Genomic DNA, 27414 nt, shown 5'->3' on the forward strand with positions numbered 1-27414 from the left:
GGTTCCCGAGCGCCTTCGGCCTGGCGAAGGGGGCTGTGAGATGACAGAAGGGGGAGAGGCTGGTCGGGCAAAGGCAGGAAATCCCAGTGCAGCATGAACTATTTTTCCCCGTGCAGCGTTCCAGCAGAACAGCTCTTTGTACCATTCGGCCGCCCCCTCGGTCGGGCCTCTGTCTCTGATAACCATCCGCCGCTGTGCTAGAAGGCAACCGCACCGCTGCCGCCTTGTGAAAAACAATCCAAACCTCTGTCACACACATATGTAGTCAGTTGACTTGCGAGCCATTACTCAGCAGTGTTGGGGGGTTGCGGATTGGGGATCAAAAGCTCGGGGTTCCCCTAAATTTCAACACAATCTCCCGATGTGGTCAGAGCATAGACAGAGAGGCACCTTATGAAATGAAACAAGCATAATTCACGTTTCTTGACCCTCCTGCGGTGAAAATTGCAGCTCTCGGCCTTTTGTTTCTCTGTCCCACTTGACAAACATTCCTCGGCATTTATCCTAAATCTCCTCGGTATCGCTTGGATCACTGAGGATGCACATGCTCTTCATGTGATTCCAATGAAGGGCTGGATTCTGTCCGCCTCTCCCCTTCGCGTGACACACATTCCTTCTCATTAAGACCAGACCGTTCGACGGATGACCAAAAAACATTCAGGTCAGTGAAAGAACCGGCGTTGGGGGGGGTAAACATCGAGCATCGCGATCCCGGCGAACGTGCGCTTCCACATGTCGCCGTTCAATTCCGTTCGGGAGTTGTTTGCAAGGCAGGAACCAGGAAGCGTGCCCGCATGCGATTGGCCGGCATCTGACCAGTGAGACCCCGAGCACAGGTCGACAGGCCTCCCAAAGAGCCGACAGCAATCTTATTCATCCCAGACGCAAGCTCGTTCAAGCCTTCTTGATCATGCTCACTTTCAACGGACTCCAAGTTTTCTCACGCCACTCTCGTTTCTTCGCAAATTTCAAAAACAGGATTGTGTTGGTAAATGCGAGTTCGTCTGAAGGTGGCAAGCGTTGTATAAAACCAAAGCGTCCAAAACCAAAAAGCAGATTTGTGCCTTGATCTTTGTTTCCCGCCTTTCTCCTCTTATCAAAACCTCAACGTGATCTGCATGTGAAAGTGGTTCCACCTGCAGCAGCTACAATGACTTGATTCTTCCAACTCTTGTTTTTACTGCTACCCCGACCGTCTTTCCGTGCTCTCGAGAGCGATGCGTGTTTACATTGCTGCCGTGGTACTTTTGACTTTGGCAAAGGGTCCTTCCATCACTGGAAGAGCAGGCACCTTGCAACAGCTGGGTTGAATTATCCGTGGGGGGTGGGGGTGGGGGGCTTTGTGAGGAGGCGAAGGGGAGGTGTGGAGACTCCTGGCGCCAGGAAAAAAAAAGGCGGGCAGGCAGGCAGGCAGGCAAGTGGCCGACCGCGGGGGCTTTTGTGACTGTGAGAGGGACGCTCCTACTTCCACTTCCTCTGCGATAGCCCCTTCCTGTCATTGAGAAACACAAGCATTTCCATCGCTCTTTGTTCAAACCACCAATATTCTATATTGAAAATAACGAGGCGGGGTTTTATTAGAGGATGGCACGGAGCTCTTGACACATGCGCTCATTTTACACGCAAACCTCTTCTCTTCATGTCCTCGGTCCATCAGGCATTTGCTCACTCATAAAATTCTTCTGGAGCAAATGTCCATGCAGCGAGGCTTTGCCATATTCTCAGCTAACAGTCGAAGGTGCCGCTTGCCGACATGGGACATTTGTGGTGTCCAGTCTCCGACGTGGCATGCGAAAGGCCGAGTAATTGGCAAGGTCGACAATCAAGGTCCCGATTGTCAATAAGAGGTCCCAAAAAGGATTGAGCTTCATCACCCAAGAAGCAGAAGCCTGTCGGGCAAATGTCAAGAGGAAACAGCATGAACCCACTTTCCGAATTCGACAACGATGCAGCAATTGCACCAAAGGGCCTTCTATGACACCGCAATGAACTTCAAGACCTCTATGAGAATATTTGGATTCAATGGGCACCCGTCAATGTGCGGCAAAGCAAGAAATGACACCGTGCCCACCGGATGTGAGCTCCTCGTCATAAATCGGGTTGGCTATGTCGCAAGGCCAAAACAAACCAAAAGTGCAAAAATGTTCAAGTTGTTGACTTAACTCTCGCAACTCCAGCTGGTCAAATTCATTTATGAGTAACTATGACTAAACTTCCTCCCATTCAGACGGACTTACTGTGACGTTGGTGTTTCTCACAATCATATCAGGGTCCAGGATTATTGACCAGTAGAAATTACACATCTGAACAAAGCAACTACAGTGACAACTCGGGTCCCAGTCCTGAACCGATTTGGTAGCATTTTCAATGCGAAAATACAGTTCCAAGACAGTCAGGTGTTTTTATCCCCGGTATTTTTTGAGAATGTATATCTTCACAGCCTCGCTTCCAGATTTGCTGCGGGCCCTTTAAGAATTTCTTTGCTGCTCAACTCCACCCGGACTCCACCTTCAGAATGCACACTGACCACAAAATATGAGTGTGGGACATTTTTTTTTCTTCCTGATTTATGTGTCAGACGAAGGGAAGACTAACGCGCCCCCTGCTAATCCCGTGATGTACTACCACAGTGCCCTGGTCGTTCTCCTCTGGAGTTTTGTGAACCCAAAGGAGACCGCGAAGAAACTGAGGATGCCGCCCTCTGCTGGTCAAAGCGTGACAATGACCCACAAGCAAAAAAGGCAAGAAGATCGTTTGGATTATTTGATGAGTTTCGGCAGCAGGAGTACTGTATTCCCAAGCGTACGATACACAGCAAGGCCTTTTAGCATCTGGGTGGATGCATTTGGAGTGGAAGAGCCCTGACTTCAAAAGGATGATGACATTTGAGGTGAACTATAACAGAGAAGCATCGCCAGTAGACACGTGGTCAGTGAGCAATTCTGCATGAAAAGAAAATATTGAGAATAAATACTTGGATGGATTCAAGAGAGGTTGTCATTCAGGCCTCCCATACATTATCAGTGGCCTCATAAACATTCTTCTGGTTGATTAGCCAATAGTTCCGACAGACACATCTTGAGCAATGTCTTCCCACAAGTGCTATTAGAGTTGAAAATTGAAAGTAAGAGCATCCAAGATTTTTCCGTGGGAGTCGCACTCGGGCGTCGTCACACATTTGCACATTTTGGACATGTGTGCGAAACACAATTTGGCGTGGTTCGTTCTTTTCCGTTTGAGGTTTCTGTTGTGTTCAAGTTCCGTGTTGCTCCTTCTCCCATTTCAATCCAACGCAAAAGTCAAATGAGATAGCGCTAACACTTCTCTGAGCAAGCAGCAGTGTATGGCCAACTACTCTTTTCATGACGTCACACGAAGCAACACCCAACACAAGAACGAAATGAAAAGACAAAAGCAAAATAAAGTATCGCATCGTCGTCGCTCATTTGGGCTGGTCACGTCAGAGGCCACGTGACAGCTCGAAATCAACTTGTACTCAACACTTTTAGACGGCAGGGGGCGCCATCGGTTAACGTCTCAAGTACAGCTTGTTCCATAACTTGAGTTTCGTGTGTAAATTACAGTCCATTGCTTGTTTAGATGCAAATTAGTGACCGGATCATCTCTCAATGTGGTTCATCTATGTTTGGAATCTTCCAAAATGCAATACAACGTATCTGGGACCCAGCCGCCGCTGTTCACACTCGCTTGGCCTGCCAACCAGCGGATGACAACAGGCCCACTGGCTGACACGCTGCTGCGGTGTGGAGGGAGGTGAGAGGAGCAGAGTTGGGGCACCCGCAAAGCAGCTGTCCAGACACTTGGACAGCTGTTTTTGCGGGTGCCCGCCGCCATGAAGCAGCACTGCCCGAATTCCAAGCTGATCCTTCCGGGACGGCACGTCCCAGAGAAGAAAGCATCCCCCGGGGCCGTGTTCACCTGCTAGGCTTCTGCTCTGTAGCTTCAGCTTGCTGTAAAATGTTGTCAGGCGGTGTGAGGGGCCCCAGGAGAGAGCCGGGTGGCAAGAACTGATCTCGAGTCAAGTCATGAAGACGAAAGGGTGGCCCGCTTCGGCGCGTTCACTTGCACGTTCGCCTCCCAGTCAGATTTTGGTGGTTTGAATCTTCATCGGGCTTTGCTGGGTGGAGTCAACACTTTTGCTCGTGGCTTCCTCGCGTATTCCAAGAACACACTTGTTCAGTTAATTGAAGACTATAAATGGCCCGCAGGTGTGAACGTGAGTGTGAATGAATGTTTATCATGTACGTCGTGGTTGGTGGTTGATGAGCGACCAGGGAAAGGCGAAGCGCTCGAAAATGGATCGATTGGTTATCCTGTGCGATCAAGAGTTGCTGACCTTTTTATTTTTTTTTTCCTCAATTGTAGTGCACGATTGAATGACCATACTACAAAGGTTGTATTCTCTTTCAAAATATGTTTATGTTGCGGCAGCTGGCGACATTTACAATATGCCTTAATCTGTCACCATTTTCAAGATTTTGAAGCGGCGATAGCAAAACTGAACATTTCTTCGAAAAAACTCAGACACCAAAACAGTTATTATTCCTGTGTGAATAGTTTTGCCCCTTAGTGGTTTTATAGATAGTGTAAAAGTGCAGGCAATTAAAACGTGTGTACCTCATTCTTGCTTTTGGAATCTGGGCGATTGTATGTTCCCTAATCACTTGATTTGGGGTTGGGGGGGGGCGGGGTCAAATAAACCGAGTCAAATCCAAATGACAGACATACCAAATTTCTACAAACCAAGAGCAATCAAGTATTGTCGTCTTAGTTCAGCTTTCCTTTGGGAGGGATCCGTTGTATGAATATCCGCAGCAAGTCAGCGTTGTTCTTCACCAAGCGTTACTGAGGTGACAACTTTGATTCTAATGCCGCATTTGTCGCATTTGTTCACACTGTTAGAGCGAAGCGCCAATGTAATTGAACTCCCAAAACATTTGTGCATGTCATTTCCTTCTCTTTGTGTTGGAGCAGTTGCCAAGCATAGCAGGTGGGGTTCTCGCAAATATCTTCAAAGCGCGGCCATCTGCGGACAACCGCCGGCTCTCGCGGCGCACGAGATGAGGCCGTGTCTCCTCCGAGAGTGAAACTGTGGAGCAGCAGGAGGGGACGGGATCCAGGTATCCTGTGAGCATGTTCTGGATTTGCTGTCACATGACACACTAACGTGTGTGTGCCCCGTGATACGAGTGCACCAGGCGCATCATTCCGCTCTCTGCTGGGGTCACATGCTGAAAGTAACATCATGACTGCAGGCCCGTCAAATCCAAAACATACCAGACACCGCCATAAACCAACTAAAGGACGACAAGGGCAAGTCACTACGAAACGCGCATGATGATTTCAGAAAGCTAAACAAAGAAAGGATGTACAAGTGGCAATGACGTAAGGCAGGGGTGGCCGACCCGCGGCTCGCGAGCCGCATGTGGCTCTTTGGCCGGCTCAATGCGGCTCCGGACTTGTCCCAAGTCACGCGCGAACGTTGGGAGGAGGAAATAGGGGCGAAAAAAACTTTGTGCGTCTGTGCGTATTCGATTCCGTTCATGTTCGGTGACGTTCCGGCTGTCGCTCGGCGTGCGTTCGTGTTGTTTGCATGACACTTGTTTGCATCACGTGTGCGACTTGATTTTCTGGCGCATTCTCTTGAGAGCTTCATTTAGTTTCGCTTGCACACAAGATATGAACATTTTTGTTTTCGGAGCACAGGTGTCAGACTTAAGGCCCAGGTGACCGTTGGAGCTCGATGTTTTCATTTCTTACCACCTTTATTTGATGGAGGAGGGCCAGTCGAGAGCAAGCTCTCTTTTCCAATGACAGCTCCATTACAAAGGCACTATCATAAAATAATTTCAATGAAAGGTGCCAAGATAAAAAATATAAACAATTACAAAACTACAACTTAAAGCGTAGCATGTACATCCGGGCACCCCGCTTTCCTCCCACATTCCCCAAAAATGGATGGCAGGTTAACGGGGCACTCGAAATTGTCCCTCAGCGTAATTGAGAGCGAATGGTTGTTCATCTATGTGTGCTCTGCGATTGGCTGGCAACTGGTTCAGGGTGTCCCCTGCCGACAGCCGGGATAGGCTCCGGCACCCCCGCGACCTTCGTGAGGAAAAGGGATGGATGGATGGATGTTGTGGAAAGCGCTTATGCAGCTGTTGTCAAGGCGCCATAGAAATGAAGACGTATTGCATTGAAGAAGAGGAAACAAACATGCCCACTCATCAGGGGTTGCCAAGGCGCGCCATTTTGAAGTTGGCTCGCTTATTTGTGGAACCGCCGAAATGAAGAAGGGTTACATGTGCTGTCTTCCACGAATTAGTGGCACATTGGGTTCCAAATGAGAAATGTGCAGCAAGAGGTCAAATAATAAGAGGTATCGCGAGTGCTCAGTCCTGGCTACAAATTGTCCCCCTCCGTCGCCTTCCTCTCTTTTAGGGGCTCCAAAGTCGAGTTGCGACCAGGTTTGAGTTAGACAAGCTGTGTGACTGTCTGTAAAAGTCTCAGTGATGTATCGCACTGACGTGTTGACATGGCCAGTATCTCCTTTTCAACATGAGGGAATGAGACAGGGTGGAGCTCACGACCGTCTTGCCATCACTCATAATGCAGAGCATGTGTTTAGTCTTGTTAACCCTTTCACTTAGTTTTATTGGGCCGATGAGGCGGCAGGGCTCTCGCTGGGATCCTGGAGTGCGTCAGATTGTCTGCGGGCCTCTGTTTGGATAAGGCAGCATGTCCATTGTCTCTGGTGACCCAGCTAGGGGGAGGTATGCCCGCATAGTCCCCAAATAGAAAGACAGCTGAGAGCTGCCGCGCATAGTGGAAGGCAGGCCTGGCCGCGGCAATCGGAGCCGTGACCATTGTCTGGAGCCACGGGCTAATAGCTACGAGACTGATTAGCTCCTCTGTGTGTGTGTGTGTGTGTGTGTGTGTGTGTGTAGGGGGCGGCTATGCAAGTGGATGTCAGGGGACCACAGTCAGCGTGGAAGAATAATTGAGGCTTTAAGGTGTGTTTGTGCCACGCGCCAGCCCGTCTCCCATGCGAACACCCGAGGGCTGAGGGCTGAGCCTGCAGCAGTGCTGCAATGCGCTGCGCTCGCCCATCAGGCGTTTACAGAAATATCCAGCGCCGATGAATGCTTTGATCCAAACGCTGCCTCGCCGACCTTTTTATTGTATGGGCTGCGGTGACAGAGTACGGTTTTATTTTAGATTGACAGAACAGGGCGAAATATGATCAATTATGAAATCGTCTTTTTCATTATTTTCACCAGACAACATATATAAAAACCCTCAGACTAGGATCACACGATTATATCGTGGTACGTCTCGGCCAAATATTCAAATTCCTGCATTGACACGCAGTTGCAAACAAGTCGACTTGTGGCCCGGCGGTCCTCTTCAGGCTACGGCATATTTCGCCGGCCTTCAAATGTGTTGAAGCTATTTTGAAAGGCAGCAGCAGTTGCTTTTGATTTTATATTTTGGTGTTTCACTTTGTGATTAACGACGGCACCTGTGCAGAGGTCCGACACGGAGATCGGGTTGGGCTGTGTCAAGTATGATTAAGCACTGATGAAAAGGACTGCGGCCGTAATTCCCAATCTCTCTCCATCTCGACGCCTAATCCGGCAGGCATTCGGCGCATGATGATCTAAAACAACTGTCAGCGACCCGCAGAGCAAGTCTCCATGCCCAAAATGTCGGCTCGGCGCTCGCACATCACCAACGTGACAGCCGCTCCGGTCCCACAATGCGGCCGGGACGCGCTAACCTCACATTTTGGAGGAGAGGCCCTCAGTGGCACTTGAGTCGAGTTATTTTGTACGCAAAGGTGCAGTTATTTAAACCTGCGCGAAAGCAGGAGCGTTGACGGGCCTGGCCGCATTGGTCGAAATGATTTTGAACAACACCGGGGATGTAAGGAGAGCTTTGACCCGGACAAGTCAGCTGTTGCGGAAGGTTGCAGCCGAGTGGTGCAGAGAGATGTGCTGTTGGGGGCCGGGGGGTGGGGGGTACGCTAGCGCTGTAAACGCTCCACTATGTGTTTGTATATCAATGTGCGTGTGTTTGTGTGTGCGTGTGTTTACAGACTTATTTAAAGCCAGGAGCTCGGGGGACTTTGGGATTCATCGGTCCTCCTCGTGTGTTATCAACATGGCAGCTTTTCAAACGCCGCAGCGGGTGACACAGTACATAAAGCAGCCCGGGCCGCTCTGAAGAGCCCCTTCTCCCAGAATAGCTCTGGCCAGCTCTATCTCACTGATGCCCGACAACGTCGGAGCCATCGCGGCGACACCTCGTCGTCTGCCACCGCCACCGATAAGGCCGTCCGCAAAGATGGCCGCCGCTTCGAGACAATAAATGACAACGCCCGCAGATGGCTCGTTCATATCTCGTTTTTCTGCATATGACTTCACCTTGGTGGGTTCTTTGCAAGTATCCGACGCGGGTCGCCGTGACGACTCAATGTCCCACTGAGGAATTCTGGACTCTGGCTTTGTCTATTCTGAGAAGCTGTGCTCCAGTGTCCCTCCCCGCATAGCGCTCTCCAACCTTTCCCCTTGCTTTCAAGGTCAGATTTGTCCAAGCCTGAGTGCGCCAGCAACAAAATGACTCCATAAAAGAGAAGACGGAAAGTGAGGCCCGACGTGACTATTTGACTGCCTCCCTCGCCCCCCAAAAAGTCACATTGTCAACAAATTGGGTCACTTTTAACTTTGCAACTGCACACTTTGTTGCATCGGTGCCACGCCATCATTCTCTCTATTCATAAAAAGTTGTGTATTTATAGTAACTTGTTTAATGCTCCACAGCTCCCGAAATACTCCTCGAAGGTTGCATCCGCAGAGGGGCCAAACACAATAGCAAACATCCCGGTCCACTTCTCACAAGGCGAACGACGTAAGAGCGTTTGGACGAGCGAAAACAATCCCCTCACTGCGTTCTTACGTGTGCCCAAGGCCTTTCTTCCCTCGTTTTGAGAGCGCGTGGGAGCGAGCGTCTCCCAAACATCCTCAACTCGTGTCGGACACGAGAAACGCGGCATTCCGCGGTGGCCGCCGCGTTCCGAGCGCACGAAATCAGTCGGCTACCAAAATAGCCCGCTTCGGTTTAGCGCAATGACAAAAACGTCGCTTTCCTTTTGTGACAATTGAGACGGGCGCTCGTCACCAATGAGCGCCGGAGGAGGCGGCATAAACTAATGAGGGACAAATGTCCACCGACCGTGACCTTGACGACACGCTATAAAGCAGGCCGCCTCTCAGCCCGCCGTTATTTCCCAGGCAAGTCAGCGGACGGCTCTTTGCATTTCCTAGGTGGGTTGCTTTTCGTTTTCTTTTTTTGAAACTCTCCATTTGAATTCAATCAGCCTGCTCGTCGTCTTCGTTGTGGTCATCTCGAGTAATTTGGGGGGCGCTTGCGCTCTTTTGTTTTTTTTTTACGCAGCGTTTGCTTTCTTGTCGATCCTCTCGAAAGAAGTATCAAGTGATAACACCCTAACGCCATTTGCTGTATTTTGCTCGAAGGAACGGCACGCGTGGGCCCGGCTGTCGGCAAGGTGGAAACATGTCCCGTTTTGACATGAAAGAGTTCGGGGAAGCGGCTCCCTTTTTACGCAAGTCGGAATTGGAGCAACTGACGGTGCAAACTGTCGCTTTTGACGGTAGGCCTCCTTCCACAATCTCAAATTCCACACAAAAAAAGCTACTGTGCTACACTTTGGGGTTCTTCAAAAAAACAAAACAACAATCCAGTGTCAGAAAAGTTAATGTACAACGAAATGTTTTTTTAATACAACCGTGGGCCAAAGACTAATGCAATATTGCAAATGTAACTCGGTTTTTATGCAAGAGAGTAGAAAATGCTTGTCACTAAAGTGACAAACATGGAGAAAGAGAACCACTTAGGATTAAGAAAAATATAATACAATGTACATATGGTATTAATATTACTCGACCATTTAGTCCAACTATAGTTTAGTACACTGTAAAAAAAAAAAAGCACAACTTGTATTTTGGGGCCTAATACGATCATCTAATTTGGAAAAACTTTCACTTATAAAATGATAACATCTTTTGCCCCCCAAATTTTTTTTTAAATGTTTAAGGTGGGGTTCAATAAAAGGGAGAATGTCAACTCTTGTTTCTTTATGAAATGCAGGAAAGCCAATTTGCACAAGTTAGTGGAATCACCCAACTTCAAATGTTATCCAAGCTGGTGGCCTTGAAATTTGGAGTTCCCCTGACATTATTTTTTATTTTTTGACAGTGCAGCTGCATGACTCATCGATATATGTACCAGAAGTTCCATCGAAAGCGATGGCTCCGAAGAGCAATATTAGGCCTTGCAATAATTCGAGATGATCCGGGAAAAGCAAGTCAACTATTTCATTTGTTGCTTACGGTTTTGAAATTGTTGTTCCAAATGCCGTCTTATAGGAACGCGAAGACGTGTTTTGCGCACGCCTTGTCTTTTTCCCCCACATTGAACTCATCGGCGCGGTCCGCCCTCTCCCCAGGTAAGAAGCGAGCATGGATCCCCGATGAGAAAGAGGCGTACGTCGAGATCGAGATCAAGGAGCTGAGTGGGGACAAAGTCATCGTTCAGACCAAAAATGGCAAGGTAAGGCGCCGAGGTGCCGAAGGTGCCCTTCGCTTGCGAGGTCGTCGCTCCAACCTCATCGCGTCCGCTCGGCGTCTGCGCAGACTCTGACTGTGAAGGACAGCGACATCCAGCAGATGAACCCGCCCAAGTACGACATGATCGAAGACATGGCCATGTTGACGCATCTCAACGAAGCCTCGGTCCTCTTCAACATGCGCAGACGCTACTCGGCCTGGATGATCTACGTGAGTGAGGCCCACGGTCGGCCGGGACCTTTCGCCAACTCGCCCGATTCTCCAACGAAGAACCATATGTGCTGTCCCGCCGCGGCCTTTAGACCTACTCGGGGCTCTTCTGCGTGACGGTGAATCCGTACAAATGGCTGCCGGTCTACACGGCCCCCGTGGTCGCCGCCTACAAGGGCAAACGCCGCTCGGAGGCGCCCCCGCACATCTACTCCATCGCAGACAATGCCTACAATGACATGCTGCGCAGTAAGCGTCTCTCGCACACACACACACACACACACACACACACACACACACACACACACAGCATGGAGATGGCACTTTGTACATGAAGGTGAACGCGGCAAATCTTCCCTCTCTTTCAGATCGGGAGAACCAGTCCATGCTTATCACGTAAGTCCCTCCCCGCTCGCACAGATTGGCCAGCCGTTCTTTGAAACGAGCTAAAGTGTAGGCTGAGGCATTTTTCTTCCGAGGATTTTTCACTTTGTTTTTCAGTCTCTCCCAACGACCATGTGTGGTTCTGTTTTGCTTCACCTGTCATTTTTCACACTCCTAGCGGAGAATCCGGTGCTGGCAAAACTGTCAACACGAAACGTGTCATTCAGTATTTTGCCATTGTGGCAGCTCTTGGGGAAACCTCTGCTAAGAAAGCAGTAAGGCAAACGTGGCAACTGTACTTTTTTTCTCCTCCTCCTCCCTTTTTCAATCCTTTTTTTTTTTTTGCCTTTCATTTTGCCCTGATTTTGATTTTCCTTTTGATTTTTGACTTTTTCCATGGCGAGAATCCCGTATTGTACTCCCCTACATTTCCATTCTCATCTTGTCTTCACCCTCATGCGCTTTGCAGCCCCTTTTGCAATGCTCTATTCTTGAATTTGGAATGTTTTTTTTTTCTTTGCCTTCATTTTTTTTGCTTTGATTCAAATATTTTCCTGGATTTTTGACATTCCTATGTGGTTTGATACTCATCCCCCTGCCCGACACGTCATCATACAAAATGTGGATGTCTTTTTTTATTTTTTTATTTTAATTTTTTGCTTTTAACGAACGGCTTCTATTGGACATGATGTTCCCTTGTTGTGAAAGTCTCATAGAGTCAGTTTTGACACGATATCACTCTCACACCTTTTTTTTTTTTTTTTTCTTGGCGACTTGCAGCAAGGTCCTGCCACCAAGACGGGGGTGAGTGACAACAACACGGAGCCTCTTTAAAACGAAAACAGCGCGCGATGATTGACCCCAATCTGACTTCTGTCTCTCAGGGAACTCTGGAGGATCAGATCATCGAGGCCAACCCTGCCATGGAGGCGTTCGGGAATGCCAAAACATTGAGGAATGACAACTCATCCCGCTTTGTGAGCGTTTTCCAAAAACCAGGCCCTTTGCATTCATCATCGCTTGGTTGTATTTGCGTAGCATGCACTCTGTGAAAAACACGGCTCCTTTCTCCCCCCCCACAGGGAAAGTTCATCAGGATCCACTTTGGCCCCTCCGGGAAACTTGCTTCTGCTGACGTTGATATCTGTAAGTTGGCCGACTCATCTTAGGCAGGTTGGAGTGGGGGAGCGGCACCAGCGGGTGCTAGTTAGCCCTTGACTACATCGTACTTCTTTTGGGTTTTGTCGCAACAATGTTTGATAGCTGACTATTTAGTGGCTCTGCGATTGGCTCCAGCTATCGGGGAAGCCTGCAAGATTAAATGAAAGAGAAAAGTCACGGGCGAATGGATGGTTGGGAATCGAAAGAGCAAAAATTTCAGGCGGATCCAGCGTTCCTTCTGGGTCTAAACCGTCTCATTCGTGATCCCCGTTGCGATTCACAGTACTTCTTTCAACAGTCTGCTCCTCAAACATTGACACGGTGACTCGAGAGCGGGGGAGCTGTTCAATGACCTCATCGCATCTCTTTCTCTCTTTGCCACTCAGATCTTCTGGAAAAATCCAGAGTGATATTCCAGCAGCCGGGCGAAAGGAGCTACCACATTTACTACCAGATGATGTCGCAGAAGAAACCCGAACTATTAGGTGGTGATGTGATGGGCGACTTGAAATGTGTCGGACACGATGCCTTATTCCAAACTCTTTTGTTGCAGACATGCTGCTGGTGTCGTCCAACCCGTACGACTACCACTTCTGCTCTCAGGGGGTGACCACTGTGGAGAACTTGGACGACGGACAGGAGCTGATGGCCACCGATGTAAGCCTTTACGTCTCCCGGTTGGGCGACCTCAAATAACCAGATCGCCCCCCGCAGCACGCCATGGACATCCTCGGCTTCCTGCCGGAAGAGAAGTACGGCTGCTATAAAATAGTGGGCGCCATCATGCACTTCGGCAACATGAAGTTCAAGCAAAGGCAGCGCGAGGAGCAGGCCGAGGCGGACGGCACTGAAAGTAAGCACCCCGCAACAGCGGGAGGCGGGGAAATCCCAAAACAAGCTCCTGGTCTTAAAAAAAATATATGTCTTATTTCCATCAAGGTGCGGACAAGGCCTCGTACCTGGTCCCAAAACAAGCTCTTGGTCTAAAAAATATATATATCTATTTCCATCAAGGTGCGGACAAGGCCTCGTACCTGATGGGGGTCAGCTCAGCTGACCTCATCAAAGGCCTCCTCCACCCAAGGGTGAAAGTGGGGAACGAGTATGTGGTCAAGGGACAGAATGTTGAACAGGTAAAGACACACGACCGCATATTTTTACACACACATGCGCACGTCGCAAAAAGGAGATGATCCCCGGACTAGAAAGCCTGGCTCATCATAATTTTTAAAATTTTTTTTTTACTATAGTTAGTGTTTGGTTCATATTGACTTTTGCCTCTTTGAATACGGCGAGCTTTCATGAGTTTTTTTGAGAGTGAATTACCGGTTTTTTTAATGACTCATTTTTTGTTTAGTTGCTGTTAGTTTTAGGATTAGATTTCGTTTTATATATATATTATGTATATAAAATATCCAGTACATGATGAAAAATGAAAGTTCACTTGGGATTGTGTAATAAGGTAGCGTCCACTACAAATCCCAAGCGACTAAACGTTCCTATTCTGTTACAGTAACACCAGAACAAATCCATGGAAAATGAACCTTAACAGCGTATGCATCGAAAGAACTGACAAAGAAACGATTTTCACTCTCATGTTCGTTAGCTTCCGAAAATGTGGCGCCACTTAGTTCAAGCGCTGTTGTTTTTTTTTTTTTCCCACGAAAAAAATCTGTTTCTTTTTCTCCAGTTTTTGTCTTGAAGGCGTTTGGTTTATTTTTGTTGATGGAAATAACCTTGCTCGCTCACAATAGATGGAGGAGCGCGAGGGACCGGAGCAGCCCGTACGCGCGTCGATGGCAGCCGCCTATGCAGTGTCTGCGCTTGTGTTGTAGGTGAACTATGCTGTCGGCGCTCTGGCCAAAGCGACGTACGACCGCATGTTCAAGTGGCTGGTGGGACGGATTAACCGGACCCTCTACACCTCGCTGCCCCGCCAGTTCTTCATCGGCGTACTGGACATCGCCGGCTTTGAGATCTTCGAAGTAAGCCGGCGGGCGCCCGGTTTCCGAGCGCCGTGCGCTCATTTTGTTCGAGAACGGCAACGCGGGCGGCGGCCGCGCCGTTTCCGCCGACGTGCTCGGCCCTCATCATCAACGGCGTGTCGGCGTTTGTCGTTGCAGCTCAACAGCTTCGAGCAGCTGTGCATCAACTTCACCAACGAGAAACTGCAACAGTTTTTCAACCACCACATGTTCATCCTGGAGCAGGAGGAGTACAAGCGGGAAGGCATCGAATGGACCTTCATCGACTTTGGCCTGGACCTTCAAGCGTGCATCGATCTCATCGAGAAGGTAGAAAAAAAAGGCCCGCGCGTCCACCCAGTCGCGTTCTTCTCCCCGTGTAATCGGCGCGACCCGTTGCCGTCCCGCAGCCTCTGGGCATCATGTCCATCCTGGAAGAGGAGTGCATGTTCCCAAAAGCCACGGACAACAGCTTTAAAGCCAAGTTGTTTGACAATCACCTGGGCAAGTCTCCCAATTTCCAAAAGCCGCGCCCGGACAAGAAGCGCAAGTTTGAAGCCCACTTTGAGCTGGGGCATTATGCCGGAGTGGTGAGAGCCGCCTCCTCCCTCCCCGGTTTGCTTCTTCTCATCGGAAGCATTTTGAACATTTGCACGCGGGATGCCCTTCGCAGGTGCCCTACAATATATTCGGCTGGCTGGACAAAAACAAAGACCCGCTGAACGAGACGGTGGTGAGCGTATTCCAGAAGTCGGCAAACAAGCTGCTCGCTTCGCTCTACGAGAACTACGTCGGGTCAGACTCAGGTGAGCCGAAGGCTTCCGCACCGGAGCGTCGGTTACGGCTCCCCCTCCCGGTCAAAGTGATCGGCGGACTAACGTCGGCTCCGCTGCAGGTCTGAAAACTGGCACTAAAGAGAAGAGGAAGAAGGCGGCCTCGTTCCAGACGGTGTCTCAGCTGCACAAGGTGAGCCCGGCGCCGAGCCTTCTACTGCTAGCGAGCGTTTGCGATACCTTTTCCGAGCATCGGAGGAGCTCTGGGACGGAGGCAGTTAAGACTTGCAGTGATGTTTAGGGCAATGATCACATGAACATCACTTTAAGTCTGTGCTGGCTCCTCCCTCGCGTCATCGCCGATGAAGGCGTCTGGTGTGCGCGGAGAGAAGAAAGCAACAACAACAAGCAGTTGTATCTCAGTACCTGAGGATATCATGCAAAAGTTTGCTCATTCTTGTTTCTGCCGCCCTTTGATTTTCTCTTTTTAGAAATCTGCATACACGCAGAACGTGACAAAGTGCAATATCGTTTCCTGGAATGCAAATCTCACTGCTGCTTTTTCTCTCCAGGAAAATTTGAACAAGCTGATGACAAACCTGCGCAGCACACAGCCTCACTTTGTGCGCTGCATCATCCCCAACGAGACCAAGACTCCCGGTAACGCTCGACTTGACAGCATCACGTACAATTGGGAAACCGTGTGCGACTTGTTTTTTTTTTTTTTTTACATGTCTTGGTACCGCGCAGGTATCATGGACCCCTTTCTGGTGCTGCACCAGCTTCGCTGCAACGGCGTTCTGGAGGGCATTCGAATCTGCAGGAAGGGCTTCCCCAATCGCATCCTCTATGGCGAGTTCAAGCAGCGGTAAGTCAAAGCGGACACGCCAGTCAAACAAACGAACTACAGCTGGAAAACAAAAGTTCTTTCAAGATAAGAAAAATGCACCGTAATTGCGGTGAATATGTCCTCTGTTCCTCTTTGTCGGTGGACATCCAACGTGAGCCTTTTGGCCTATACGGAAGGAAGGTCAAATAGTCGTTTGAGAATTGTAGTTCAGCCGATACGAAGAGATCCGTTTTTTTTTTTTTTTTTAATCTCGCAGTGGACAAATACGCCGCGTATTACAAGACAACTGAACGGAATAAAACGCCAAGACCCTCGGGCACACGCCGTGACGTCGTCATCTTTTATTGGGTTTTGCGTTCATCCAGCTACCGTATCCTCAACCCACAAGCCATCCCGGATGACAAGTTTGTGGACAGCAGGAAAGGTGCGGAGAAGCTGCTGGCCTCCTTGGAAATCGACCATAACCAATATCGATTCGGACACACTAAGGTAGCTCGCACCTCCTCGCCTGCTCCTCGCGCGGCGTGACGTCGCTGTGGAGCCACGGCTCTTCTCTGGTCGACAGGTATTCTTCAAGGCAGGCCTGCTGGGCCATCTGGAGGAAATGAGGGATGAGCGTTTGGCCAAAATTCTGACCATGCTTCAGGCAGTCGCCCGAGGCAAACTCATGAGGATGTATCTGAAGCTTATGAACCAACGCAGGTAAAACAACAAGGACCTCCGGCAAAAGGCCGACTGAGCATTTGCCGAGATCGTCTCGCGGCTCGGAGAGCCACTTGATCATCTCGCGGTGGCTTCGGTGTTCGCCCCCTTGCGCTCGTATGAGCGGCACGGCACGCAAGGGCGCCGTTGCCCGCGTGTGTGCGGCGCGTGCGCACCCTTCTGCGGTGAGCGGGCGCGCGCGGGTGGCGCCCGTGTCGCGAACGGGCCGACACGGGCTCCCTGGGCTCCGGGACCATTCTCTCCACCAGCTCTCGGCAAAGCAAACAATGCTGACGGTGCCCTCGGAGCCACATGGCGACATGTGTCAAGTAGCAGCTGCTGGGGGGGCCTCCCTAAAAATACAAGCGGCGGCCCCCGACTTGCATGCCCGATGGCCCCCGGCCGCTTTTGTCCACGGCGCCTGCGCTTACAAGCCAGCGCATTGACGGGATGCGTGGCGGGTGACGGAGGATTAAGGCCCGCCGCCCGGCGCAAGCTTTAGGTTGCTAAAAAAACACAGACGCTCACCTTTGAGGGGCACCCAGTGCCGAGTTATGGCAAAAATGCAATCGGCTCCTCCGCCCTCATTCGGTCGCCCGGGGGGGCGTGCGCACACCCACTAAAATTCACCCTCTAAACACTGACGGCAAGACCTTGAGCGCTGGGTTGCGGCTCCATATTTAGGCCACGGAGACGCCGCCCCCGCAGAGACTAAATCAATCCGCTAACCCGGTCGGGTCGGTCGCGAAACATCAAAAGCGGCGTGGGCCGTATCGTTTCACACCGTCGCGTCCCTCCGTGTGTGTGTGTGTGTGTGTGTGTGTGTGTGTGGGTGTGTGGGTGTGGTTACAGCGACCAAGCATCAAGGGCAAGTCACTAAATAAAGAAATACGCAACTCTTGAATTACGCCTTCGAGCCATCTCCCTTTGACTCGTCAGGGGAAGCCGTAAGCGTGACATCGCCGGTCACGCGTCAATGCAACGAGCTGCGTTTCACGAGCGGGCCGCAAAGTTTGCTTTTCTTCACCATCGGTTTTAACTTTGCAACATGGTGCGACTATGGCTTCGGTATCCAGCGAGTGTAGCGCGGCTCTGTCAAACAACACATATTCTAATTGTTGACGAACTGCAGCGGGTGATCCAAGTGACTTCTTGGTTAGAAAATGAAAAGAAATGAGTGAATTGTATTTGTCAAAAATGGCTATACTGTACAGAACTTGCGAACAGAGAAAAACAAATGTAAAAATCAACTCTTATTTTGCATGCTTGAACTATTTCAAAGAATTACATTTTTGCGCGTGTGCCTGTGTTCATTTCAAAAATAGGAACAGCTGTTATTATAAGTACACTGGGTGGGGGGGGGGGCAATTCACCCAAACATACCGACAAGACCTTGAATAACAGCAACAAAAGAGAAAGTAAGAGCGCAACCCAATTTTTGACCCACTTTTGCATCGAGCAGCAAGGACAGAAAAATACCAATCAATCAAAAATGTTCGTACTATGTTATCGTAATATACGATAACAAGTTCTCAATTCGATATCCACTAATCATATTTCTAAATATGAGGCTACCCATCCATCCACCATTGAAACCGCTTGAGCTGCACGCACGAGGGCCACGGGCGTGCCGGAGCCGACCCCGCCCGCCTTTCAGAAGCACAACGACCGGTTTGCCAGCCAATCGTAGTCCGCGTACAGTTTGTGTATTTTCCTGACGCTAGGGAGGCCCTGATGATCATCCAATGGAACATCCGGGCTTTCAACACGGTGAAGCACTGGCCTTGGATGAAGCTCTTCTTCAAGATTAAGCCCCTGCTGAAGAGCGCGGCCACCGAGAAGGAGCTGGCCAGTCTGAAGGAGGAGATGGTGCAACTCAAGGAGGCCTTGGAGAAATCCGACGTCAAGCGGAAAGAACTGGAGGAGCGGCAGGTCAGCCTGATCCAAGAGAAGAATGACCTCTCGCTGCAGCTGCAGGCGGTATGCGTTCATTGCCGAGCCGTTCGCACATTCACACGCTTGTCGATCGTGAACGTCACATAGCACGCGTTTCCTTTTCTCCTGGCTCTGGCCCGCAGGAGCAAGACAATCTTGCAGACGCCGAGGACCGCTGCGACCTGCTCATCAAAACAAAGATCCAGCTGGAGGCCAAAGTCAAGGAGCTCCTGGAGAGGCTGGAGGACGAGGAGGAGACCAACGCCAATCTGATGGCCAAGAAGCGCAAGCTGGAGGACGAGTGTGCCGAGCTGAAGAAAGACATCGACGACCTGGAGCTGACCTTGGCCAAAGTGGAGAAGGAGAAACATGCCCTTGAGAACAAGGTGACACCGCCCGTGTGAACACCCGCCCATATATTCGCTTGTCATCAGTAGCGCCACGGGGCAGGACCAATAGCACGCGACACAGAGATACCGGGAAGGTCATGACCCCTCCACGACCACCTCCCCCCTCAAAAACGGGCCCTTCTGCTTTCTGTTCCAGGTGAAGAACCTTGTTGAGGAAATGGCAGTTTTGGATGAAACCATCATGAAGCTGACCAAGGAGAAGAAGGCTCTCCAAGAGGCCCACCAGCAGACGCTGGATGACCTTCAGGTGGAAGAGGACAAGGTCAACTCTCTGACCAAAGCCAAAACCAAGCTGGAGCAACAAGTCGATGATGTAAGTCGTGCGCACACATTGGCGACACGTGTATCAGGTACACGACTGTGGAAAAGTACTGGAGCAGAGGAATTTGCTTTTAATTGCCCTTTTGCTCATGGCACTCATGGTCCAAAGGCTGAATGGCGTGTTTAGTGAATGTAGTACATTATAGTCTGACAAAACAAAACAAAAACAAGGAAGGTCTTCTATCCTTATAGCTGGAGGGCTCCCTGGAACAAGAGAAGAAGCTGCGTCTGGATCTGGAACGGAACAAACGAAAACTGGAGGGAGATCTTAAACTTTCTTTGGAATCTGTTATGGATCTGGAGAACGACAAACAGCAGATGGAAGAGCGGCTTAAAAAGTAAGTCTGACTGAAATATTCCCACCAAAGAGCCCCTCGGCCGCAAGGCCTCCATATCCTCCGTGTTTTACGCTGATGTCAACGTCTGCCAGAAAAGACTTCGAAATGAACGAGATGAGCTCGCGAATCGACGACGAGCAGTTGTTGGTCATCCAGCTCCAGAAGAAAATCAAGGAGTTACTGGTAAGCGTCGGCCTGACACCGATCGACGCCGATCTTTTCGTTTCGCTGGCCAAACAAAGGCCTACGACGACTCTCTTTGGTCCAGGCGCGCACGGAGGAGCTGGAGGAGGAGCTGGAGGCTGACCGAGCCTGTCGGGCCAAAGTGGAGAAGCAGCGCGGCGACGTGGCCCGCGAGCTGGAGGAGCTGAGCGAGCGCCTGGAGGAGGCCGGCGGTGCCACGTCGGTCCAGATCGAGATCAACAAAAAGAGAGAAGCCGATTTCCTGAAGCTGCGGCGGGACCTGGAGGAAGCCATCCTGCACAACGAGGCCACCACGGCCACCTTAAGGAAGAAGCAAGCCGACACCGTGGCTGAGCTGAGCGAGCAGATTGACAGCCTCCAGCGTGTCAAGCAGAAGCTGGAGAAAGAGCGCAGCGAGGCCAAGATGGAGGCCGACGACCTGGCCTCCACCGTGGAGCAGCTCTCCAAAGGCAAAGTAGGTAGAACCGGAGCGCACGCGGTCTTCCCTTTCCGTGGCCGCCTGACGGTCACACCCCCCTTTGCCGGCAGGCTACCGCGGAGAAGACGTGCCGTCTCTACGAAGATCAACTGAACGAGGCTAAAGCCAAAGTGGAGGAGCTTCAGAGGCAGCTCAACGACAGCACCGCCCACAAGGCCCGGGCTCAGGCTGAAAGTGGTGAGGAACCTCGCGGCTCGGTCATTGCTCACAAACAGTTCGCAATCGTCACCTTGAAACGTGGCGCTCGATTTGACCTTCTCTCAAGCCTTGGCTGCACCCGCAGATAATTCTGTTCGCATCACCGTCAACGGAGCGTCGCCAAGGTCAACCTTTTCAGAGAAGTGGAGAAAAGTAGGAGGGAGTGCATTATTTGTGCTTGTGACGTGGCATTTTCTTTCCTGGCATCGCCGCGTTCTGTCTCTGACAAGAACGAGGCGATGAATAGTCTCCACTGTGTATCAGCTCACGTCCGCTTACACGTAAAAACAAGTTAAAGAGTTTTGAGTCACAGCCTCGTCTCAGATTGAGATTTGACAAAGATTGGGAGCTTTGCGGGGTCACGATTTACAAGATGACAACCAGATTCTTTCGGCATTTGGCCGGTCGAAGATTCTCACCAGTGTTTCCCCTCGGTCCGTGCCCCTTTTGTGACTGTTTAGTTTGCGGTTTACAGCTTCTCTATTGGTTGTTGGTTTCATCACATCACCGCGATCATCTCAAAGACGTTTGATAATGTCGTCAGGCCGAGAAGAGCTGAGATTACCACCTAACGCCAAACGACAGAGGCAGAACTTCCTTCTGACTCTCGAGACTGAAAGTAGTTTGCTGTGAGCCCAGCAATCGTAACGCATGCCCCTGAACCCACACAGCCGAGCTGGGCAGGAAGCTGGAAGAGCGTGATTCCACAGTCTCCCAACTCCAACGCGCCAAGGCCTCCTACGGTCAAAACGTTGAGGATCTCAAGAAGCAGCTGGACGAGGAGACAAAGGTCAGTTCCTGATCACGGCAGGGCAGTTCCACTGCCGCCGCGATGCGTCCGTCAGAGCTCCACCGTGAAACATGATGACTGCTCTCTCTTTCCAGGCTAAGAACGCCTTGGCGCACGCCCTTCAGTCATCTCGCCACGACTGCGACCTCCTAAGAGAGCAGTACGACGAGGACCAGGAGGCCAAGGCCGAGATGCAGAGAGCATTGTCCAAGGCCAATGCTGAGGTGGCGCAGTGGAGGACCAAGTATGAAACTGACGCCATCCAGAGGACTGAAGAACTGGAGGAAGCCAAGTCGGTGACAAACTGGGAACTTTGGAAATGAGTCCGCACGTATTTGACAATCGACTCACAACTCGACGTCCTCGGTTCGCTCCTCAGGAAGAAGCTGGTGACACGTCTGCAGGAGGCTGAGGAGACGATGGAGGCCTCCAACGCCAAGTGCTCCTCTCTGGAGAAGACCAAGCATCGACTCCAGACGGAGATTGAAGACCTGATGATCGACTTGGAGCGTTCCAACGCTGCGGCCGCCGCCTTGGACAAGAAGCAAAGGAATTTTGACAGGGTAATGACCGAACACGCAGACGTTTCCCGCGACTCTACTCTGTCTAAAATTCCACCCCGTTTCTCGAACAGGTGCTGGCTGAGTGGAAACAGAAGTATGAGGAGTGCCAGACTGACCTGGAAGCTTCTCAGAAAGAGTCTCGTTGCCTGAGCACAGAGCTCTTCAAACTGAAGAACTCCTACGAGGAGACCTTGGATCATCTCGAGACCATCAAACGAGAGAACAAGAACCTGCAAGGTAAACGGGGCACGCGACAGTGACGCATGGGGGCCGTGGGGGTTCGCTCGCATCGAGAAGCTCACGTTTGCTGCTTGTCTGTCCCTTAGAGGAGATCGCTGACCTGGCCGATCAAATCAGCCAGGGGGCGAAGACCATCCAGGAACTGGAAAAGATCAAGAAGGGTCTCGACATGGAGAAAAGTGAGATTCAAGCTGCATTGGAAGAAGCGGAGGTAAATGTGAACTGTGTTCCGGAAAACGGTTCCGTTGGACATTTTTACCCTACGGCATGTGATTAGGAAAGTGCATCGGAATAGCGCTCAAAATTGACCTGCACGGATGTCATTGGGGTCTGCTGACTGGAGGTGAGCTAAAGTGAACCGTGTGTTTGTGTCTCAGGGCGCGCTCGAGCACGAAGAAAGCAAAACCTTGAGGATCCAACTCGAGTTGAATCAGATCAAAGCTGACATTGACAGGAAGTTGGCAGAAAAGGATGAAGAACTTGACAGCCTGCGGTACGTTGGACTCCATCCCATCATGGTGATCACATTGAGCACTTTTGACCGTCAGGTGGCACGTACTTCCGGGTGACCAAAGCGTTCCCCATTTGGTACGGTGAGGAAGATCACAGGTGTTAAACTAGGGGCCTTGGGGCCGCTATCCCGCGCGTTTTCCATCTCTTCCCTCCAAGACTGACACCTCTGGTTCACACCGATCACTGAGGGACTGGCTAATGAATTTACTTTGTTGTTACTTGGATTTTGGCATTGCATTTACTCCTACTCATCTTCCCTTGTCACATTTTTGCGAGAAAATGCCGTCCAGACACTCGATGATGGCGGTTTAGTTCCGAGTCTCTCATTCTTCAGCGGTAGCCTCGAGGCAGTCTTTGTCGATCTCCTCTGCATTTAGCACATCCACTCGATTTATCCTCCACGGGTTCCATTGCATTCGCCGAATGTTTTGAAGGAAATCGCCAAAATGGGTCAACCCTTTGAGGTCCACAACATTCTTTCAGTTCAGGTCAACGGGGGGGCTCAGCTCTCTGCCACCGGCGCGTAACCCGGCGCCTATTTGCAAACATTCTGAAACGGTCTTCTGCTCTCTCTTTGCAGCCGTAACCATCAGCGGGCATTGGAGTCCATGCAGGCCACCCTGGATGCCGAGGCCAGGTCTCGCAGCGAGGCGGTGCGCCTGAGGAAAAAGATGGAAGGAGACCTGAATGAGATGGAGGTGCAGCTGAACCACGCCAACAGGCAGGCCTCCGAGTCCCAGAAACTCCTGAGAACCGTGCAGGTTCAGCTTAAGGTGATAATAGACGCACATCGCCAGGCCTTACTTTGTGTTTTCTTGACCTAAGAGAAGTTCTTTTTCTTTCGTGTGTGCTAACCGGGCGACCTTCCGCTGATTATGCGTAGAATTGCCAAGACCCGAAGGTAATAGACGGGGGCTCCGTATCTTGCTCAAGGAAACTTCGAGACGGTCACATTGGAGAGGAATCGAACCCCCAACCACTCTACGACTGAGCAATCCAAAACTAAAGATAGCGAAGGACACGACTCGACTTGCTTTAATCTCGCCACAGTTGCTTGAACCTCGGAAGTGACGACTTGTGACTTACGCGTGACTTGGCGCCAATGCGACTGACTTCCTCCGACTTGTGCCAGGACGTCCAAATGGAGCTGGACGACACCGTTCACAAGAACGAGGAGCTAAAGGAGCAGGTGGCCATGACCGAGCGGCGCAACAACCTGCTGACCGCCGAGGTGGAGGAGCTCAGGGTTCTCCTGGAGCAGAACGACCGGGCCCGCAAACTCGCCGAGAACGAGCTGCTTGAAGCCAGCGAGAGAGTCAACCTGCTGCACTCGCAGGTAACCGCGCGCGCCCACCGCGGCCCGGCATGCGCGTGTTTTTCCTTTTTGAAACGATGGTCTCTTTTGCTCCAGAACACGGGTCTGATCAACCAAAAGAAGAAGCTGGAGAATGACCTCTCCGTGCTGTCGGGTGAGGTGGAGGATGCCGTGCAGGAGTGCCGCAATGCAGAGGAGAAGGCCAAGAAGGCTATCACCGATGTAAGCCTCGGAGAAGTGCCGAGAGCAGAGCTGGACGTCGAGCTCCTTTTTAACACTCGTGCTGCCTCTGTTGTAGGCGGCCATGATGGCGGAGGAGCTGAAGAAGGAGCAAGACACCAGCGCCCATCTGGAGAGGATGAAGAGGAACATGGACCAGACCATCAAAGACCTCCAGATGCGTCTGGATGAGGCCGAGCAGATCGCCCTCAAGGGTGGCAAGAAGCAGCTCCAGAAGCTGGAGGCCAGGGTGAGAGCTCGCGCCCACGTGCTGCCACTTTTCCAGTTGCTGCGACTCCCAAAGCGGAACACGTTTCCACACCGGACGACTTTGGTTGCTCCAAGCGACTCCTCGTTTGTTCGTAGGTGAAAGAACTTGAAAGTGAACTGGATTCGGAGCAAAAGAAGAGCCAAGATCAACAGAAGACGGTGCGCAAATACGAGAGAAGAGTCAAAGAGCTCTCCTACCAGGTAAACTTGGATGTCGGCGCAAACACATCGGGGGTGCCTGCGTTCCCATTCCTAGTGTAGAGCCAAATAGTCACACTGTCTTTGGAATGTTTTCGGGGGGTCGGGGAAAGGTTGAGGAGGACAAGAAGAGCCTCGTCCGCCTGCAGGACCTCATTGACAAACTGCAGATGAAAGTGAAGAGTTACAAGAGAGTGGCCGAGGAAGCGGTGAGTTGACGGCATGCTCTTTTAGCGGTCACCAAGGCAACTTGATTTATGGAGTGTCAAGGGAACTCGGTGTGCCTCACAGAAATTACAATTTTGCATTTGCAAACAAAAGAGTCCAAGACGTTTCAGAGCAAAGTCAATAAATCAAAGTAGGTTACTAAAATGCGCCAAGGAAACTCGGTGTGCCTCACAGAATTACAATTTTGCATTTGCAAACAAAAGAGTCTAAGACGTTTCACAGCAAAGTCAATAAATCAAAGTAGGTTACTAAAATGGCTCACAAAATGTACAGTGCAAAGACCGCTACAATAATCAAGTCGAGTGGATAAGCTTCTCCAGGACTCAAGGGTTAAGTCTAGTGCCGTTTTTAATTATTAAAACAAGTAATAATCATAGTGGTAGTTCACCAAGGCTCCATCCCAGGAACACTACACTTTGTCAGGCACTTATTTGGGAGTCACTTTTTGGCATTTCCTCACAAGTGGCCCAAATAACAGTGCTAGCATGTGAAAATAATTTTACGCATGCTGTTGTTGTTGAATGTCTGGCGTGCGTTTCCTTGCGTTCAGGAGGAGCAAGCCAACACCAACTTGTCCAAGTACAGGAAGCTGCAGCACGAGCTGGACGATGCCGAGGAAAGGGCTGACATGGCCGAAACGCAAGTCAACAAGCTACGCGTCCGCACACGCGACCAAGGTGGAAAGGTTGGTCCATCGCGTCACTTGAGCACATTTCTAGGAATCATCTTGGATAAAGCTACGCGTATCAACGCATGAGCTACGGGTGTGAAATAAAGTCTCGACTTTTCCGTTTCAGCTTCCCGAGTGATGACGGGGTCGCGTGTGGGCGTCACCCGGACAGCCAGCTGCAACAGCTCGGATGGACGGCGGGCAAGCAATCAAATCAAGATTTGAGAAAAATGTCAATGTGAATAGCTCAGAAGCCCACAATAAAAGCCTACAGAAAAGTTTCTTTTCATCTTTATTGGCCAATCGAACATTAAGGAAGAAAAATGAAGGTCAAAACATTGAACATCAAACAGATGAGATTGCTCATCAAGAGGAGCACTTTAGGGTGCGCGTTCTTCATCGCGACCAGCGTGACTCAAAGATATCATTTTCCACGATGTGGAGATACAATTCCGACCCGGGACGCCTCCGGCATCTCGTGGGTGAAAGAACGGCGGCCTGAGTGCGTGGGAGGAGGACCGATTTGAATCATTACGCCGGTATTATTCCATCCATCCCAATTAAATCAACTAAATCCACTGCGTGAAATACAAAAATACATTGACATGACTTTGTTTCTATTTTAAAACTTTTATTCCTCCTACACCTTGATGGCCAATCAGATTACAGGAGTCAAAACAAATGCAGACAACCATCCGGCAGACGGGCAATGACAGTAAAAGAAATCCAATCTCAAGAGCTCTCGGGCGGACCCAAGTGGCGAGTTTTACAATTGAACTATTTTCAAAGCAGCTACACGGAACCGGTGACACCTTCGGATCAGTACTCAAGGTTTGCAAAGTACGCGGCCAACCTGGCTTCCGATTGTGGTGAACGGGAAGACGCCAAGTCAAAGATGAAGCACAGAAGATGAACTAAGTGACTTCCAAGTCTTGACCCAAGCATCACATTTGATTTGAAGACGTGCCAAGTGATTACAACCGGGATAAAACAGGTCGATGATGAGTTCTGGCATCCGAAGTCAACGGGGGGGGGCAATTGTACAAAGGCCGCTTTCCATTCACATGACTCATGAGAGGCCGGGAGGCAAGCCGTCCATATTTGTTCTTTCCGTAAGGACGTAACGAGGTTAGCTCAGTCATTTTTGAACTTTTCTTTCGTGTGCACGATTGATCGGAGACAAGACGGCCGCACATTCAGACCGGGCACCCCGTCAGCACATCGCTTCTCTCTCAAAGTGGCACCCTACAAATGATTATCATTTCAGCTTGTGGCCGGCAGAGAACGCGCGCAACAAGTGCGGCGCGGCCAGCCAGCCAGCCATCTTGGCCGCGACGACGCCATCCAAAGAAAAGGCTGGCTGCAGTACAGTGCCTGCATCGTTTCTTTTCTCCCCAAAGCACCTCTCACAACAACCATAGACATTTTGTTCCAACAAAGAAAATCTTTAATCAACAAAAAGGGTCTTGTGACAATCAATAAGAACATCTGTGCAACATTTCAATCTACATTTTAACCAGAGCTAAAAGCCAATGAATTAAACAAAACAAACAAAAAGAGTCCCTCGAAGAAGCTTCGACAGAACGGCGGATTGTTGCAAACCAAACGCGCTGGTCAGGGCAGTCGGCACCAATCAGCGGCCGGCAACAAGATGCAACCAGAGGCAGAGGAAATGAAGATGTTGCCCGCTGACAAGAGGCCACGCAGGTGTACCGAGGGGACCGAGAGGTTGCAGCTGGCTGGTGGTGGGGGTCAAGGCGGCCATTTGACACCATTTCGAGGTGAAAAGTCAATTTTTTTTTTTCCTTGT

General features: G+C 50.5%; 2 protein-coding genes and 2 long non-coding RNA genes across 6 annotated transcripts in view; 2 read left to right on the top strand and 2 right to left on the bottom strand.

The window, feature by feature from the left end:
- Nucleotides 1–961, bottom strand: part of cyld2 (cylindromatosis (turban tumor syndrome) 2) — a 26373-nt gene extending 25412 nt beyond the window's left edge. The window contains exon 1 of the mRNA XM_019879330.1: nucleotides 950–961. The gene's annotated coding sequence lies outside the window, so the exon portion shown is untranslated. The remainder of the gene's footprint in view (nucleotides 1–949) is intronic.
- A 611-nt stretch (nucleotides 962–1572) lies between these two features.
- LOC109521486 (uncharacterized) lies at nucleotides 1573–2939 on the bottom strand. The gene is made up of 2 exons (XR_002169363.1): nucleotides 2238–2939; nucleotides 1573–1889 (listed from the first exon to the last, which is right to left on the bottom strand). It is a non-coding gene; the product is annotated as an uncharacterized LOC109521486 (long non-coding RNA).
- Nucleotides 2940–3428: 489 nt separating this feature from the next.
- Nucleotides 3429–8446, top strand: LOC109521522 (uncharacterized). Of its 2 annotated transcripts, none has more exons than XR_002169376.1 (3): nucleotides 3429–4237; nucleotides 4996–5141; nucleotides 8120–8446. It is a non-coding gene; the product is annotated as an uncharacterized LOC109521522 (long non-coding RNA). The 2 variants fall into 2 exon arrangements; XR_002169377.1 differs by lacking the exon at nucleotides 3429–4237 and adding an exon at nucleotides 4739–4871.
- Nucleotides 8447–9247: 801 nt separating this feature from the next.
- On the top strand, nucleotides 9248–25883 carry myh7ba (myosin, heavy chain 7B, cardiac muscle, beta a). 2 transcript variants are annotated; one of them, XM_019879353.1, is made up of 44 exons: nucleotides 9248–9347; nucleotides 9558–9694; nucleotides 10550–10653; nucleotides 10737–10880; nucleotides 10973–11129; nucleotides 11249–11276; nucleotides 11443–11539; nucleotides 12045–12068; nucleotides 12149–12241; nucleotides 12347–12410; nucleotides 12812–12910; nucleotides 12979–13082; nucleotides 13140–13278; nucleotides 13440–13558; nucleotides 14261–14410; nucleotides 14549–14719; nucleotides 14800–14979; nucleotides 15063–15195; nucleotides 15285–15355; nucleotides 15735–15822; nucleotides 15913–16030; nucleotides 16378–16501; nucleotides 16578–16714; nucleotides 18439–18694; nucleotides 18793–19035; nucleotides 19196–19372; nucleotides 19573–19718; nucleotides 19811–19901; nucleotides 19987–20376; nucleotides 20451–20577; nucleotides 21270–21388; nucleotides 21484–21680; nucleotides 21768–21951; nucleotides 22023–22188; nucleotides 22278–22402; nucleotides 22569–22684; nucleotides 23285–23477; nucleotides 23837–24040; nucleotides 24116–24241; nucleotides 24318–24488; nucleotides 24605–24709; nucleotides 24820–24915; nucleotides 25485–25619; nucleotides 25732–25883. In XM_019879353.1, exons 2-44 carry the CDS (start codon nucleotides 9598–9600, stop codon nucleotides 25741–25743), a joined length of 5820 nt encoding a protein of 1939 aa, XP_019734912.1. In that variant the 5' UTR covers nucleotides 9248–9347; nucleotides 9558–9597; the 3' UTR covers nucleotides 25744–25883. The 2 variants fall into 2 exon arrangements, with proteins under 2 accessions (XP_019734912.1, XP_019734913.1); XM_019879354.1 differs by lacking the exons at nucleotides 9248–9347; nucleotides 9558–9694; nucleotides 10550–10653; nucleotides 10737–10880; nucleotides 11443–11539 and having other exon boundaries at nucleotides 11096–11129.
- Nucleotides 25884–27414: the final 1531 nt, after the last annotated feature.

The sequence above is a fragment of the Hippocampus comes genome, unplaced genomic scaffold (genome assembly GCF_001891065.2).
Source record: "Hippocampus comes isolate QL1 unplaced genomic scaffold, H_comes_QL1_v1.1 scaffold44, whole genome shotgun sequence".
Classification (NCBI taxonomy): domain Eukaryota; kingdom Metazoa; phylum Chordata; class Actinopteri; order Syngnathiformes; family Syngnathidae; genus Hippocampus; species Hippocampus comes.

Coding starts and splice junctions, on each gene's coding strand:
- myh7ba (XM_019879353.1), top strand. CDS start 9,598: ATGTCCCGTTTTGACATGAAAGAGTTCGGGGAAGCGGCTCCCTTTTTA. Junction 13,559..14,260: donor AGGGACAGAATGTTGAACAG/GTAAAGACACAC, acceptor CTTGTGTTGTAG/GTGAACTATGCTGTCGGCGC. Junction 24,041..24,115: donor TCAACCTGCTGCACTCGCAG/GTAACCGCGCGC, acceptor CTTTTGCTCCAG/AACACGGGTCTGATCAACCA.